This window comes from Lontra canadensis, unplaced genomic scaffold (assembly GCF_010015895.1).
Source record: "Lontra canadensis isolate GAN:19392208 unplaced genomic scaffold, GSC_riverotter_1.0 scaffold134, whole genome shotgun sequence".
Taxonomy (NCBI): Eukaryota; Metazoa; Chordata; class Mammalia; order Carnivora; family Mustelidae; genus Lontra; species Lontra canadensis.
In genome coordinates, this window is record NW_022631128.1 from 3,423,253 (window position 1) to 3,440,729 (window position 17,477).

A 17,477-nucleotide genomic window follows, 5' to 3' on the forward strand; every position below is an offset into this window, starting at 1 on the left:
CGGATGTTGAACCAACCTTGCAGCCCTGGAATAAATCCCACTTGGTCGTGGTGAATAATCCTTTTAATGTACTGTTGAATCCTATTGGCTAGTATTTTGGTGAGAATTTTTGCATCTGTGTTCATCAAGGATATTGGTCTGTAGTTCTCTTTTTTGATGGGATCCTTGTCTGGTTTTGGGATAAAGGAGATGCTGGCCTCAAACAGTTAACAAAACGAAAAGACAACTGACAGAATGGGAGAAGATATTTGCAAACGACATATCAGATAAAGGGCTAGTGTCCAAAATCTATAAAGAACTTAGCAAACTCAGCACCCAAAGAAAAATAATCCAATCAAGAAATAGGCAGAAGACATGAACAGACATTTCTGCAAAGAAGGCATCCAGATGGCCAACAGACACATGAAAAAGTGCTCCATATCACTTGGCATCAGGGAAATACAAATCAAAACCACAATGAGATATCACCTCACACCAGTCAGCATGACTAAAATTAACAAGTCAGGAAATGACAGATACTGGTGAGGATGTGGAGAAAGGGGAACCCTCCTACCCTGTTGGTGGGAATGCAAGCTGGTGCAACCACTCTGGAAAACAGCATGGAGGTTCCTCAAAATGTTGAAAATAGAACTACCTTATGACCCAGCAATTGCACTACTGGGTATTTACCCTAAAGATACAAACGTAGTGATCCAAAGGGGCACGTGCACCTGAATGTTTATAGCAGCAATGTCTACAATAGCCAAACTATGGAAAGAACCTAGATGTCCATCAACAGATGAATGGATAAAGAAGATGTGGTATATATACACAATGGAATACTATGCAGCCATCAAAAGAAATGAAATCTTGCTATTTGCGACGACGTGGATGGAACTAGAGGGTATCATGCTTAGCGAAATAAGTCAATCAGAGAAAGACAACTATCATATGATCTCCCTGATATGAGGGAGAGGAGATGCAACACGGGGGGCTAAGGGGGTAGGAGAAGAGTAAATGAAACTAGATGGGATTGGGAGGGAGACAAACCATAAGTGACTCTTAATCTCACAAAACAAACTGAGGGTTGATGGGGGAGGGGGGTTGGGAGAGGGGAGTGGGGTTATGGACATTGGGGAGGGTATGTGCTATGGTGAGTGCTGTGAAGTGTGTAAACCTGGTAATTCACAGACCTGTACCCCTGGGGATAAAAATATATTATATGATTATAAAAAAATAAAATTAAAAAAAAACCCAAAACAAAACAACAACAACAAAAAGAAATGCAAAAAAAAAAAAAAAAAGCTAAGTGAGTTTATCACCACTGGACATGCCTGACAGGAAATGCTAAAAGGAGCTCAAGCTGAAATAAAAGTATGCTAATTAGTAATATGAAAACATAAGAAAATATAAAACACACTCATAACAGTAAGTATATAGTCAGATTTACTGTAATATGCTGTATATATACTCTATATACTGTAATATGGTGGTATATTGACCAATTAACTCTCTTATAAATGTTAAAGGATAAAAGTGTCTAAAATAGCTATAAGAATTTGCTAACAGCTACATAATACTAAAAGACATTAATTGTAACATTAAAAACACAAAATTTAGGGTAGTAAGAAGGTAGAGTTTTTATATGCAATCAGTGTTAGGTTTTTATCAGCTTAAATAGACTATTAGACCAATAAAATATTTCCAGTAAGCCTCAGGGTAATGACAAAACAAAATCCTATAAGATTTTAAGCTGATTTCAAGATTAAGGGAAAGGAATCAAAGCATAGGAATATGGAAAACCATCAATTCACAAAGAAAGATAGTAAAATAGAAAAAAAGAACAAAGGAGCTTCAAAACAGCCAGCAAACAATAGTATAGTAATGCTATATAATACTATACTTATAGTAATATAGCCAATAGTAAGTCTTTACCTATCAATAATTACTTTAATATAAATGGATTAAATTTTCCAATCAAAAGTCATAGAGTTACTGAATGGATAAAAAAATAAACAAGCAAGACCAAACTCTATATTGACTACAAGAGACTCACTTCATCTACAAGAACAAATGTAGACTCATAGTGAAGGGATGGAAAAAGATATTTCACAAAAATGAGAACCAAAAGAGAGCAGAGATAGCTATACTTAGACAAAACAGATTTTAAGTCAAAAATTGTAACAAGAGAAAAAAATGGTCATAATAGTTAAATAGTAGTAAAGATAGATAAGGATAAGGAGGTCAATTCATTAAGAGTATATAACTAAAGTAAATATATATGCACCCAATATTGGAAGACCTAACTATATTAAGCAAGTACTAGCAGATCTGAAAGGAATAATAAACAAAAATACAATAATAGACTTCAATACTCCAATTTCAACTGTGAATAGATCAACCAGAGAGAAAAACAATAAAAAAATTGGACTTAAACTATATTTTAGACCAAATAACAGAAACACAAACTGTTCTTTCCAACAACAGTATAACATAAGTTCTTTCCAAGCATGCATGGAACATTCTCCAGGACAGATCATATGTTAGGTAACAAAACAAATCTTAGAAAATTTAAAAAGATGGAAATCATACTAAGTATCTTTCCCAACCACAATGATACCAAAATAGAAATCCATAAAAAGAGAAAAGGAAATTTCACAAATACTTGGAAATTAAAAAACACATTCCTAAACAATCAATGGGTCAAAGATGAAATGAAAAGGTAAATTTTAAAAAATCTTGAAACGACCAACAATAGAAACATAATATATCAAAACTTATGGGATGCAGCAAAAGCAGTGTTAAGAGGAAAGTTTTTAGTGATAAATGCCTACATTGAAAAAAAAGAAATATCTCAAATAAAGAACCTCAAGGAACTAGAAAAACAGAAACAAACTAAATCCAAAGTTAGCAGAAGTAAGGAGATGACAAAGACTAGAGCAAAAATGAATGAAATTAAGAACAGAGAAACAATAGAAAAGATAAACAAAACCAAGAATTATTTTTTAAATTTAATTAATTAATTAATTAAAAATATTTTACTTATTTATTTGATGGACAGAGATCACAAGTAGGCAGAGAGGCAGGTAGAGAGAGAGGAAGGGAAGCAGGCTCCCTGCCGAGCAGAGAGCCCAAAGTGGGGCTTGATCCCAGGACCCTGGGATCATGACCTGAGCTGAAGGCAGAGGCTTTAACCCACTGAGCCACCCAGGTGCCCCTTTAATTTAATTTAATTTAATTTAATTTAATTTAATTTTTTTTCAGTGTTCCAAAACTTAGTGTTCCCTGTAAGTTGCCTTTTAGTTTTGTTGACTGTTTCCTTTGCTGTGCAGAAGCTTTTTGTCTTGATGAGGTCCCAATAGTTCATTTTTCCTTTTGTTTCCCTTGCTTGTAGAGATGTGTCTCACATGAAGCTGCTGCAGCCAAGGTGAAAGAAGTTGCTGCCTGTATTCTCTAGGATTTTGATGGCTTCTTATCTCACATTGATGTCTTTCATTCATTTTGAGTTTATCTTTGTGAATAGTGTAAGAGAATGGTCCAGTTTCATTTTTCCACTTGTGGATGTCCAATTTTCCCAATGCAGTTTGTTGAAGATACTGTCTTTCTTCCTTTGGATATTCTTCCATGCTTTATCAAAGATTAGTTGACCATAGAGTTGAGGGTCCATTTCTGGGTTCTCTATTCTGTTCCATTGATCTATGTGTCTGTTTTTATGCCAGTACAATGTTGTCTTGATGATCACAACTTTGTAATAGAGTTTGAAGTCAAGCATTGTGATGGTCCCAGCTTTAGTTTTCTTCTTTTTCTTTTTTTAAAAGATTTTATTTATTTATTTGACAGACAGAGATAACAAGTAGGCTGAGAGGCAGGCAGAGAGAGAGAGAGGAAGGGAAACAGGCTCCCTGCTGAGCAGAGAGCCAGATGTGGGGCTCAATCCCAGGACCCTGGGATCATGACCTGAAGCTGAAGGCAGAGGCTTTAACCCACTGAGTCATCCAGGTGCCCCTGGTTTTCTTTATCAACACTCCTCTGGCAATTCAGGGTCTTTTCTGGTTCCATAGAAACTTTAGGATTTTTTGGTCCAGCTCTGTGAAAAATGTCAGTGTTAGGTGACTGGGACTGTATATTGTCTCTGTTCCTTTCTGGTCTATGTTAATTTTAGGCTCTCTCTTTGCTTAGGGGACCCACTTTCAATATTTCCTGTAGGGCTGGTTTGGTGTTTGCAAATTCTTTTAGTTTTTGTTTGTCCTGGTTCCTTTTTATTTCTCCTTGTTTTCAATGACAGTCTGGTGGGATATAGTATTCTTGGTTGCATATTTTTCTCGTTTAGTGCTCTGACTAAACCATGCCAGTCCTTTCTGGCCTGCCAGATCTCTGTTGATAGGTCTGTTGTCAATATAATACTCCTATCATTATAGGTTACACACCTCTTGTCCTGAGCTGCTTTCAGGATTTTCTCTTTGTCTCTGAGACCTGTAAGTTTTACTATTAGATGACAGTTTGTGGACCTATTTTTTATTGCTTTTGAGGTGAGGGGTTCTCTGTGCCTCCTGGATTTTGATGCCTGTATCATTCCCCAAATTAGGGAAGTTTTCTGTTGCAATTTGCTCTGATATACCTTCTGTCCCCCTCTCCTCTTTTGGGATCCCAATTATTCTAATATTGTTGCAGTTTATGGTATCATTTATCTCTCAAATTCTCCCCTCATATTCCAGTAGTTGTTTATCTCTCTTTTTCTCAGCTTCTTTATTCTCCATCATTTGGTCTTCTATATCACTAATTCTCTCTTCTGCCTCATTTATGCTAACAGTAAAAGCTTCCATTTTTAATTGCACCCACTAATAGCTTTTTTAAATTTCAACTTGGTTAGATTTTAGTTATTTTACTTCTCCAGATTCTCTAGTATCTTCTATGGCTTTTTCAAGTGCAGCTAGTATCTTTATAATTGTCATTCTGAGCTCTAGCTCTGACAGCTTACTAAGGTCCATATTGATTAGGTCCCTAGCAGGTAGTACTGCCTCTTATGCCTTTTTTTTTTTTTGAGGTGAGCTTTTCTCCTTTGTGATTTTGTCTAGAGAAGAATAGATGAATAAGAGAACAAAATTCTAAAAGGATAACAATAACCCTAGAAAAATGTACACTAAACAAATGAGAAGAAGCTGAAACTAGGGGGAAAAGAAAGGAAAAAAAAAACATATGAGCAGGCTGGTGAATAGAACAGAGCCATACACTAGTTTTGAATGTATTTGGGTCTGTTAGAAGAAACTGCCTCCCAAAATTTTAAAGAAAGAAAAAATACACACACACACACACACACACACACACACACACACATAAGGGTAAATATGATGGGATGAAATATGACTGTAAAGATGAAAATTAAAAAATATTTCAAAAAAGGAATTGATGAGATGTTGGTTGAAAAAAGAAAGAAAAAAAATTACAAAAATGAGGAGAGAATGTGATCAGGTGGGAGACTAGAACAAATCCATACACTAAATTTAGGTTATAACAAGAAGAAATAGTATCCCAAAATTTTAAAGAAAGAAAAACTTACATGGATACAAACAATAAGGTGAAATACAATGAAAGGATAGAATATGACTGTAAAAATGAAAATTAAAACATATTTTTAAAAAGGTTATTAATAAGATGTTGGTTAAAATAGGAAAGAGGAAAAATTCAAAAAAGAAAAAAGTAAAGAAAATTAAAAAAATATAACTTTGGAAGACTAAAGAATCATGGGAAAAAAAGCCATGAAGTCTATGCTGTATTCCCCTAGCACTGGAGTTTTTGCAGTTCTCACTGATGGGTAAACTTGGTCTTGGGTGGCTGTTCTTGCTGATCTTCTGGGGAAGGGGCCTGTTGCAGTGATTCTCAAATATCTTTGCCTGAGGCGGAATTGCACTGCCTTGCCAGGGGTCAGGCTGTGTAATCTGTTTGGGTTTTCTCTTGTTAGCTTTTGTTCCCTGAAAGCTTTCCATACATCTTCGGAGGATGAGAATGAAAATGGCAGCCTCCCAATCTCCAGCCCCAGAGGAGCCAAGAGCTTGGTGGACCCCCTCTTCAGTGAAAAGCAGCCCTCAGAGAAAAGTAGTCAATCACTCCTGTCTCCCTGGTCTCCAGCCATACTCCATGCTCACCCAGCCTATGACTGAGCATTTTTATCTCTGGCACATGGCTCCGCTTGGGGTCTCTGAACCCAGCAGATTCCTGCACTGTGCTCCTGTACTGCTCTTCCTGGTGGAGGAAGGGGTGGTCTCCCTGGGTCTGCCACTTGTGGGGACCCTGTTTGAAGAGTAGTGGCCCGACTGTGCCTGGGATCATGGTTTATGACAATTATGAACTGAGAGTCCACTCCTTGGCTCTGTCTTTGCAGCCGGCTTCCCTGCTCTGCTACCTGGGAGCTCTGCCACACTCAGGCACCCCTGGTCTTTCTGTGACCCCGAGGGCCTGGAGACCACACTGTCCCAACAAGGATTCTACCCTTCACTTTAGCCACTGGAGTGATGTCCCTCAATGGAGAAGACTTCTAAAAGTTCTGATTTTGTGCTCTGCTGCTCTATCACTTGCCAATAGATGGTTGATGGAGGCTCCCTCCCCTCTCGGTCTTTCTTCCTGTATATTGCCTTGGATTCACTTCTCCACACATACTACCTTCCAGAAAGTGGTCACTTTTCTGTTCATAGAATTGCTGCTATTCTTTTCTTCTGTTTCCTGTTGAGCATGTAGGTGGTCAGACTGGTTTGATAACTATCTAACTGAATTCCTGGGACCAGATGAAATTTAGGTCTCCCACTCCTCTGCCATCTTGCTCCTCCCCTGCTTTACACTTATCAAAAATGTGGACAAATCAGGATACAAATTGTTATTTTTTCCCAGCACTTTAACTTATTCACATTTAACCTAATACACTTTCAAGTGGAAAGATTTTTCACTCACGGCCTTTTCCCAAATTATTTCAATGACACAAAATACAACCAATTCAGCACCTGAGAAAATGAGTTCCATTAATTACTCTTTTTTTATAGAAAATCAGTAGCTGGGAATAAAATGGGAATTCAAAACCATGTAGTTTTACTCAGTTAACAACAGTGAGCAAATCCTGGGTGAAGCGCCATATTTAAGAAACTTAAACAGTTGACAAATAGAGCATGATCTGTTAAGGTATAAACTGCCCAGTTAGAAGCTTTTGCCAGAGCTCTTTAGCCTGTGGTTATGTTTGAACCATGCACAAAATGGGTAATATTTCCATGTTATATGAGTTGTTGTCATTATCAAGATGGAATTCAACCCTTCTGTTTAAATTATCTTTAAATCCAACTTCCTTCAGTGACAGGGTTTTGCCGTCTTTTTGCTAATTAAAAAAATCCCATTACAAATTCCATTTAGTGAGAAAATAAGAATATGTCTGCTGGAAACTAATGTAAAATATTTTAGTTATTGTGGTACCCAAAATTACCCTATTTCTAATAGCTGTGGAATCAAGGGAAAATCTGTTTTGCCTTGGTGCATTAGAGTATACAATGATTATATATGTGTGTGTATTTTTATATATAAAATATTATGTATTTGTGTAAGTCTCTTTTATTAGAACAGAAACTCCATAAAGGTGGGCACTTTGCCTATTTTGTTTACTTCTGAATCTTCTGAGCATAAAACCGTACCTGAAATACTGGTAGAATAAATGAATGGATGGCATTATGCACTTATATCCCTTTTGTTTAGCTGACAAACAAAAATGTTGCTACATCAAGCCACAGAGGTATTGTAAAAATTAAATGAGGATTTTTGCTAAAAAATTGTATATTCAGACTTCATCAAGAGTAAAAGTGAAGATATGTGAAAGGTAAGCAACTCAATAATACTTTAGTTGACCCCAAATCTAAAGAGGGGTTTGAGAAGAGGATTTCCTTAAACCATTCTCAAATTCAAGCCCAAGTATTTTACAGGTGAAATTGTTCTTTCCCTAATCTCATGAATGGGGTATTTTCTTAGGAATGTAGGTGGTCATCTTGCCAGCAGCTAATAGATGATGCTGTTCCCATCAGATTGTAGTGTTGAGATTGCCAAAACTGTCTTCTAATCTGAAACATTTTCTTTGCATGTCCAAAAAATCTTGACCTGGGGCACAGAAAAGATGGCTGAGGAAGGGAATCACCATTTATTGAGGACCAACCACATGTTCAGCTTTACAAAGGGTCTCATTTGTTTCCTATCTTAGCTTTATAATAATAGTTAATATTCATTGAGTACTTACTCTGTGTTAGGTACTTTACTTGGATTAACTCAATAATTCCTCACACCAACTCAAGGAGGTAAGTATTTTGTCACCTCCAATTGACAGTAGAGGACATTCAGGCACAGAAAAGTTATATATTCTTAGTCACACAATTTGTAAGTGGTGGAGCCAGTATTCAAACCCAAGTGGTGTGGATTCCAGTGTCCATTTTTAAAAACTTCCTCCCTAGAGGAAAATTATTACCTTTATTATTACAGAGGAGCTACAGCTTTATAAATGAAGTGACTTCCCAAGGTCATATTAACAGAGCTGTCTGACTCCAAAGCTGAGGGCACTTTTCTTTTCCTTGTATTGTTTTTGCTTTAATCTCACCTCGGTAAAAATAATAAATCTAGCATCTCACCTTTATTGAATACTTACTGTATGGCAGGCACTATCTTCAGTGTTTCACATGGACTATCTCATTGAATCTTCATAATAACACTTTAGATGGTACTTTTACTAGCCCCGTTTTACAGCAAAAGTTGAGAGGGTCAAGTAATTCATAAAGGTGACATAGTAAGTTGATGGAATCAGGATTTAAAACCTGGTTTATTTGCCTAAAGACATGAAGTTTTTAACCACTCTACCTGCCTAGAAAGATTGTTTCTCTTTTCCAGTAGGGCCTATCCATCTTATTCTTGCTAAAGTCATGAGACAGAGCTAAGATTACTCTTACTCTTTGTCTTGCTTGGTCTGCCGGGCCTGAAAGGGAAGGATATGATGAAAAATTCCCTCCCAAAATTCAAATGGTGTGAATATTGTACCCTTTGGGCTCAGGCATGAACTACATACTTACCATCAATTCAGACTTTGTCAAGAAGAATGAGACTGAAAAATAAGCAAAAGTTATTTTTAACACCTTTATTGAGAAATCATATATCATACAGCTCACCCATTTAAAGTATACAGTTCAGTGGTTTATGGTACAATTACAGAGTTGGGCAACGATGATTACAATCTAATTTTAGAATATGTCTATCACTCCAAAAAGAAACCCCATGCCCATTAGCAACCACTGCTCATTCTCCCCTGCTCTCAAGCCCTTGGCAAGCATTAATCTGCTTTCTGTTTTTATAGATTTGTTTATACTAGGCTTTACCTATCAATGGAATCAAGAATATGTGGTCTTTTGTGACTTATTTCACTCAGCATAATGTTTTCAAGGTTTCATGCAACCATGTTGCAGTATATATCAGTACTTCATCCCTTTTTATGGCTGAATAATAATCTGTTGTATGGCTAGACCAAAGTTAATCCATTCTTCATTGATGGACATTTAGGTTGTTTTCACTTTTTGGCTATTATAAGTAATGACTCTTCGAACATTTGTGTACATGTGGTTTTTTTTTTCATGCTATGCTTTATCTTTTTTTAAGTTTTTATTATAATTCCAGTTAGTTAACATACAGTGTTATATTAGTCTCTGGTGTACAATACAGTGATTCAACATTTCGGTACAATACCCAGTGCTCATCCCAGCAAGTGCATTCCTTAATTCCCATCACCTATTTTACCCAAAACCCCACCCACTTCCCCTCTGGTAACCATCTGTTCTCTATAGTTAAGAGTCTGTTTTTTGGTTTCCCCTCCCTCTCTCTTGTCCCACCCTTTTCTCATTTGTTTTGTTTCTTAAATTCTACATATGAGTGAAATCACATGGCATTTGTCTTTCTCTGACTTATTCACTTAGCATTATACTCTCTGGTTCTAGCAATGTCATTGCAAATGGCAAAATTTCATTCTTTTTATGGCAGAGTAATATTCCATTGTATATAGTAAGCACCACTTTACCCATTCATCGATCAAGGGACACCTGGGACATTTCCGTATCTTGGCTATTATAAATAATGCTGCTATAAACATCAGGGGGCATGTATACCTTTGAATTAATGTTTTTGTATTCTTTGGATAAATACCTAGTAGTTCAATTCCCAGATGGTAGGGTAGTTCTATTTTTAACTTTTTGAGGAATCTCCATATGATTTTCCACAGTGGCTGCACCAGTTTTCCTTCCCACCAACAGTGCAAGAGGGTTCCCCTTTCTCCACATCCTTGCCAGCATCTGCTGTTTCTTGTGTTGTTGATTTTAGCCATTCTGACAGGGGTGAGGTGATGTCTCATTGTAGCTTTGATTTGTATTTCCCTGATGATCAGTGACGTAGAACATCTTTTCATGTGTCTGTTGGCCATCTGTATGTCTTCTTTGGAGAAATGTCTATTCATGCCATTTTTAAATTGGATTATTTGTTTTTTGGGTGTTGAGTTCTATCAAGTCCTTATACATTTTGGATTTTAACTCTTTATCAGATATGTCATGTGCAAATATCTCCTCTCATTCTGTAGGTTGCCTTTTAGTTTTTTGATTGTTTCCTTTGATGAGCAGAAGCTTTTCATTTTGATGTAGTCCCAATAGTTTATTTTTGCTTTTGTTTCCCTTGTTTGAGGAGATATATCTAAAAAAAAGTTGCTATGGCTGGTATCAAAGAGGTTACTGCCTGTGTTGAATGTCTGTTTTTCAATGTGACCACACCATTTTACATTTCACCAGCAATGTATGAGTATTTCAATTTCTCTGTATTCTCACCAACACTTGTTATTGTCTTTTTGATCATTACCCATCATAGTGTATGAAGTCGTATCTCACTGTTGTTTTATATTTCTTTAATATTGAGTATCTTTGCCTGTAATATTATCCATTGCATATATTCTTTGGAGAAATGTCTATTCTGATCTTTTGCCTATTTTTTACTTCTTTTTGTTATTGAGTTGTACCAGTTCTTTATATATTATGGATAAAAGACTAATATTAAATATGTGATATGTGAATAGTTTTCTGATTATGCAGATTATTTTTTCACTTTCTTGGTGATATTGTTTGCAGCACAGAAGTTTTTAACTTTGATAGACTTCAATTTATTCATATTTTCTTTTGCCACTTGTGCTTTTGGAGTTCTGAGTAATCTTGCCTAACACAATTTCAAGATGATTTACTCCTATGCTTTCTTTTAAGCATTCTGTAAGTTTTTTTGTAAATGTAATTCTTACATTTAGGTTTATAGTCCTTTAGTTAACTTTTGTGTGTGGTGAAGGGAAGTAGTCCAACTTCATTTTTTTCTGTGTGGATACCCACTTGTCCCCACATCATTAGTTGAAAAACTATTCTTTTTCTATTTTTTATTGTCTTGGCACCTTTACTGAAAATTATCAGATCCTAAATATGAGGGCCTCTTTCTTTTTTTCTTCCCAATATTTAATTTATTTATTTGACAGAGAGAGAAAGGGCACAAGCAAGGGGAACAGCAGGTAGAGGGTAATGCAGGCTCCCTGTCAAGCAAGGAGCCTGATATGGGACTCAGTCCTGGGACCCTGGTATCACGACCTGAGCTAAAGACAGACGCTTAAAAACCTGAGCCACCCAGGTGCCCCTGAGGTCTTTTTTCTGTACTTTAAATAGTAATCTGTTTATTTACATGTCTGTCTTTGTATGTGTACCACACTGTCTTGATTACTGTAGCTTTGTAATAAGTTTCAAAATTGAGAAGTGTGAACTGTCCATCTTTTTTCTTTTTAAAGACTGTTATGACTATTTTGTGTTCCTTGCAATTTCATATGAATTTTAAGTTTGACTTTTCAATTTCTGCAGAAAAGACAGCCAGTATTCTTATAAAGATTGGGTTGAATGTGTAGATCAATTTGGGGAATACTGTCATCTAACTACTAGATTTAGATTTTAGACTAAATAATCTTTTAGATTTTATTTAATTTCTTTCAACATTTTGTAGTTTCAGTATAAAATTATTATATTTCTTTTGTTAAATGTATTCCTAAGTATTATGTTCTTATTGATGCTATTGTAAATGGAATTGTTTTCTTAATTTTGTTTCCAGATAGTTGATTATTAGTGTGTAGAGATACAAATGATTTTATGTATCAACCTTATATCAGGCAGTTTTGTTGAACGCATTTAGGCAGGTAGTTGTGAGCAATATGAGAAGATCAGTAATATGCCTGGGATTACAAAAGAAATAATTAGATAAATCAGGACTAGAATAATAGGTTACTATGTACTGAGCATGTTTATGATAGGTTAATGCTTCTCAAACTTTAATATGCATATAAATTTTCTGGGAATCTAGTTAAAATGCAGACTGTTGTTAGTGGGTTTGGGGTAGAAGCAGGATCCTGCCTTTCTAACAACTTCTCAGTAGATAGCTGGTAGCTTTCATTTATTAAGCCAAAACTATGCAAGATATACATTATTATTCCCATTTTATACATAAGAAAATAAACTCTAAAATTGAGCATATAACATAGGTTCATAGAGTAAGTGGCAAAACCAGGACTTGCAAACTCTTCATGTTAATGCCAAAGCTGGACACTTCCCATTCTATCACACTGGCAATCTGGAATAGGAAGAGATCACTTGGGATAAAAATGATGTATATACTGAGGGAAAGAGTTCAGGGTCAGAGGTGCTGCCTGGAGTGCATTTGGGTCTAAACCTTGAGGTTATCTTGGAGAGTGGATCAGTGAGAACTGTGCTCTTCAGGTTGCTGAGAGGCGAAGTGTGAGACTGGACTATAAGGTAGAAGATGATGCTAGTAGACAGAACACATAGCTGGAGGTGATCTAGAAAGTGTCCCACCTCTCTGTTCAGGCTAGACTCCAGAACTGGACTCTGTACTGCTGAGGTCTACCTTAAGATTACACCTATCGTTGACTCTTCCTGAATTCTAAATTATTTTACTGGGGTTAATGAATAGTATAGCATCAGTGTTATCCCTCAGGGACCAGGGTAAGAGTAGGGATGTGGGTAATGCTCTGGTCAGATGGTTACATATGAAGGATTATAGATAGGTAACCAAATTCCTTTCCAATATTTTTCAGTAGAATATTAGAGAATTTCCATCACCTCAGTCAAAACACTTGAGATAATCTTATTTTTTTTGTCCTTAGCACCCTTTATTGAAGTATAACCCTTGATGACAATCTGGCAGGCATATCAATGTCAGCCAAGACAGGAGTGGTGGAGGACACAATCGCAGAAACAATTAGATTCAGAAAAATAATAGCTTCACATGGCATAGATGACCCCCAACAGCTGTACAACAAACACTGGTTCTTAATCTATAGAAATTGCCCCCTGCCCCACCCCCCTCTAAAGATCTACTAATCTTCAAAGACTATAATACACTGTTACAGAACTGTTACTGGCATAGACAGCTCCTTTGGCAAAGACAGTGGAGTCACCAAGCTCCAAACAGGAGGAAGTGGCCAGAAATGTGCTCAGCTTCCTCCATCTGGGACTTGCTATGGGCAGAGCAGCACTTTCAGGGAGACTGGGGTTCAGGTTGTGGTTCTGGTGCCCCCAGGGAAGCTTTCTGACACAGGAGGTTAAATGGAAAACAGAGCCTGAACCTGGACTTGAAAAAGTCTTTTTCATCTTTCATCCTCTTAGCTCCTCTGCATCCAGTCTCTTCCTTTCTGGGTTTTGTTTTTAGTGTGTCTGTCTCTCTTGGGTTCCCCTTGAGCATTTACCACTAAGCCTTGGCTGAGTCTGTAGCTGGTGGGACTCAAGGAGACTCAACTACCCAGACAGAGCCTGGGGTTGGGGTAGAGGGGTAAGAAGGGACAAGTGATAGTAACCCTTGCATGGATTCCTCTCTATCAACCTATTACCCACTGGGGCCTGTGTGAGTATTTGAAGAGAGAGGACAGAAGTCAGAACCAATAACTCTCTTTGGGGAAATCCTCTGGCCCACCTTCCACACTGCTACCCACCTCAGACCTTGTGAGAGGGTTGAGCCCAGAAAATGAGAACGGGGGAGAGGCACTGCTTCTCAAATAATACTGGCAGCTCTGAAGCACCATCATTCACATCTGTAGCTTGGGGCATTAGTTCCTGTTTAGTAGCAGACTTTTGTCTGCCAAGCTTTACTGCTCAGTATAGTTTTGGGGTTATTTTATTAAGTGCTTTAGAAACCATCCTTCTGGTGAAAATGAGCATCCTTTTGTTCTGATTCCAACTCTAATCTCAGGTGGGATGAGGGACAAAAATAACATAGTCAATAGTACTTCTAGAGTGATAAATTTAATATACAACCAATCTAATGCTGACTAGGAAAACCCGGAATGTGGTCTTTGTGTCCAGGTACTCTTTTCCCTGTGCCTGTGTTCCCTAAAAGCTGTTTTAGCACCACCCCAAATCTTAGAATGATGGATTATGTTGGCCTCAACCACCCCCCCCCCATACAGGACATCTCAATTTACTCCTTATTTATCCTAGAGCCTGTTTAAGAAAAAAAAAAAAAAGGATGACAACAGCAGCCTCTATTCATAGCACTCCCCCACCTTTCTCAACCTTGGCTTGGGTAAACCTAGCCCTTTACAAGCCATCAGCCTTCCTGAATAGCGTAGACTCCTCCACTTAAGGGAGAATGGCAGGTTGACATTTTAACAGTGGTTCTGATAGCAGCAGTTCACTAAGAGCATACCCAGGGACCCCCTCAGGACACACAGCTGGCCAAGATTCTTCCATTGTTTCCAAATACAATGAAGAGGAAACGGAAGCTAGAGAGCAGTATTTGTAGCAGCAGCAAAGTTCTTTGGCAAATTCTTTGGCTGAATGAGGCATCCCTGCTGCTATAGTTCACCTCCAAGGACCCTGGGGAACTCAGCAGTAACTAGAAGAGATGTCAGGGCTTAACTGGGCAGGGCTGTGCAACAGGAACCAGGGGCTCCAGTGAGCGAGGAAGAGGGTATGGAGCTGGATAATGGGCTGGAGTTTGGTCACAGCTCCTTTCCTGCTGTCGCCCACCTGAGGGATTTTCCAATTTTCTAGGACAGGACCTTGGCAACAATAGCAGCGTTCATTGTGTGTGTGCCTAAGATCCTGGCTGGGTCGTACATTGCTCTGGACAGGGGTGGAGGGGTGGGGTTGTGGGTTGGGGGGTTGTTGGTGAAGGGGTGGCCCTGACTGGAGCTTCTAGCTACCATGAATTTCAGTTCCCTGGGTCAGGCCACAGGCTGGAAAAAGGAAATGTGAGATGGAAGATCTCTTCCTGAGCTCTCTGCTACCCAATTTCTTAGGTGGGAGGTGGTAGAGAAATGGGTAAACCTTTAAAACTTAAACCTGTTGGGGAATGCTAAGCTTATGGTTATCCTGATGTCAAGGAAAGTATAGGGCCAGGCCAAAGTAAGCTGAGTTCAAGGTGAAAACTCCTTTCATAGACCCTTGTAAACTTCAGGCGAAGAATTCAAGACTTTGGCTCTTGTGGGGTTGGCAGGGGCGAAGAATTTGAGGCTTTGGCTTTCGCTCATCTAACCTTGGTGAAATTCAGGCTGATCTATAGAAAACACCTTCCTTCTGGGATTACTTTTCCCTCTCCGATTCCCCTCTTCTCACCTTTTTAGTTAAAAAAAAATGAAAAAAAAAATCAAAACATAAAAATAAATAAAATCAAAAGGTCATTTAAAATACAACAAAGAACCCCTTCCCCAATAATGAAATGTGTATGCAGAAGTCAGCTTTAGTGGAGCTCTTAATGGCCCATAGTGTGAAGACCTTAGGGTAGGCACCTATAACCCCCAGCAATGAAAGGCAGGAAGGGACAGGATGTGGTAGGCCAAAAATCTCAGGACAGGAGGAAGGCCACACTGGCCAGGGCTGAGAGTAGGCCTCTTTCCCCCCTCAATCAGCTGCTGGGGAAGGTGGGGATGGAGCTGATTCGTGTAAGCCTAGCTTCTGCAGGGGCACCTAGGGATGCCCAGTCTTTGCTTACATTCTGTTTCGTGTAATTTCTTCTTCTGTGCTTCCCACTGCAAAGCTTACATGAGGCCCTTAAATTGCTGGTGAGTGATACCTTCGAGATATTCAGATCTCTGTGGGAAATGGCTAGGCAACGAACTTTGGGCAGGATGGAGCTACATAGGCAGATTCTCTCTGAGCCTCGAGAGGCTGATTGTGGTGTGGATGGGTGGTGAGTGCATGATGTCTTTGGAGTCCTGGTACCAAGAAGAATGAAGACATTTTTTGGTTCTGTGTGCAGTGAGTGCTTGCCTATGCAAACCGTGGGAAGGAGAGTGTGGTTGTATAATCACACCTTGCTGCAGGCACCTCCTGCTTCTTGCTTCTCCCTAGGGTAGAAGTTTGGGGCCTCCTCAGGGACTCCTAGCTGGTTGGGGCATTGCTAGGTGAGGGGCAGTGACAGATATCCAAGGTAGAGGCTATGGAACAAACTGCTAACTAACTGCTATCTATTTGCTAACAAACTGCTAACAAAGGTTGAAAGCACTTCCCATTTGTCTGGGCAGGGACAGCATGTCAGTCTACTGGTGGATTAGAAATTGCTGGGCCCCAGGAGTAGGCTCTCCCTGAGACATTTGAGCTGCTCTTCCCCAAGCTTGATCTTCTCCTCCAGCTCTCGCTGTTCGATGATGAGAGCAGATTTCATCTTCACAAAGTGCTGGTAGTCTTGGAGCTGGTCCTGAGGCAGGTAGCGGGAGACCATGCCAAACACCAGCTTCTCCCGGCGGTCCACATGCTCCTTCAGCTCCTTGGCGTCTGCCAACTGCCCTGTCAGCTGCTGCTTCTTCTCTATCAGCACCAACTGAGGAATCAGATAGACCAGTTAAGAGCCATCCCAGTTCCCAGTCGGCTGCCTAACCCATGGCTCCACCAGGAACGCTGCTGCCAACAGCTCTCCACTCTGCGCTAATTAATCATCCCTAGACTTGCTGCCATGAAGTCCACCTTCATGCAAAAGCCCTTCTTTCCTAGAGCAGGGGGGAGGATGAACACAACAGTGATTCTGGACGGGGCGATGTGCATTCACCCCTTTCCATCCCTAAATGGTCTTTCATCCATGGACCACCACCGGGGTTTGGGTGGGGGAAGGCTCTGACAAAGCCAGCTCATGCCCCTTCCATCCGGAGAACAAAGATCACTGTGATGGTGCTTTCAAAATGGTGTGTGTCTCTGTGTTGGTGTACAGGTGTGAGTGTACATATCTGTGTGTGTACACATGTGCATATGTGCCTCTTATTGTGGATTCCAATTGGTATCCCAAACCACTTCTGTGTGGAAAGGTAATGCACTTTTGGGTCAGGGATATATGCAGAGTGGCCCAACCTGTGAAACTGATAGACTCCCAATCTCAGCTACTTGGTGAGACCTTGTCCTCCAACTCAGAGAGAAAACGAGGTAAACTTGCCA

The 17,477-nt window shown here is 39.1% G+C and overlaps 1 protein-coding gene across 4 annotated transcripts in view; it reads right to left on the minus strand.

Annotated features, from left to right (window-relative positions):
- Window positions 1-14,063: 14,063 nt before the first annotated feature.
- SHROOM4 (shroom family member 4) overlaps window positions 14,064-17,477 on the minus strand; it is a 209,866-nt gene continuing 206,452 nt past the window's right edge. For all 4 annotated transcript variants that reach the window (XM_032843053.1, XM_032843052.1, XM_032843056.1 and 1 more), the window contains one exon: window positions 14,064-16,872. In XM_032843053.1, the coding sequence (XP_032698944.1) occupies window positions 16,603-16,872 (270 nt within the window). In that variant the 3' untranslated portion in view covers window positions 14,064-16,602. The remainder of the gene's footprint in view (window positions 16,873-17,477) is intronic.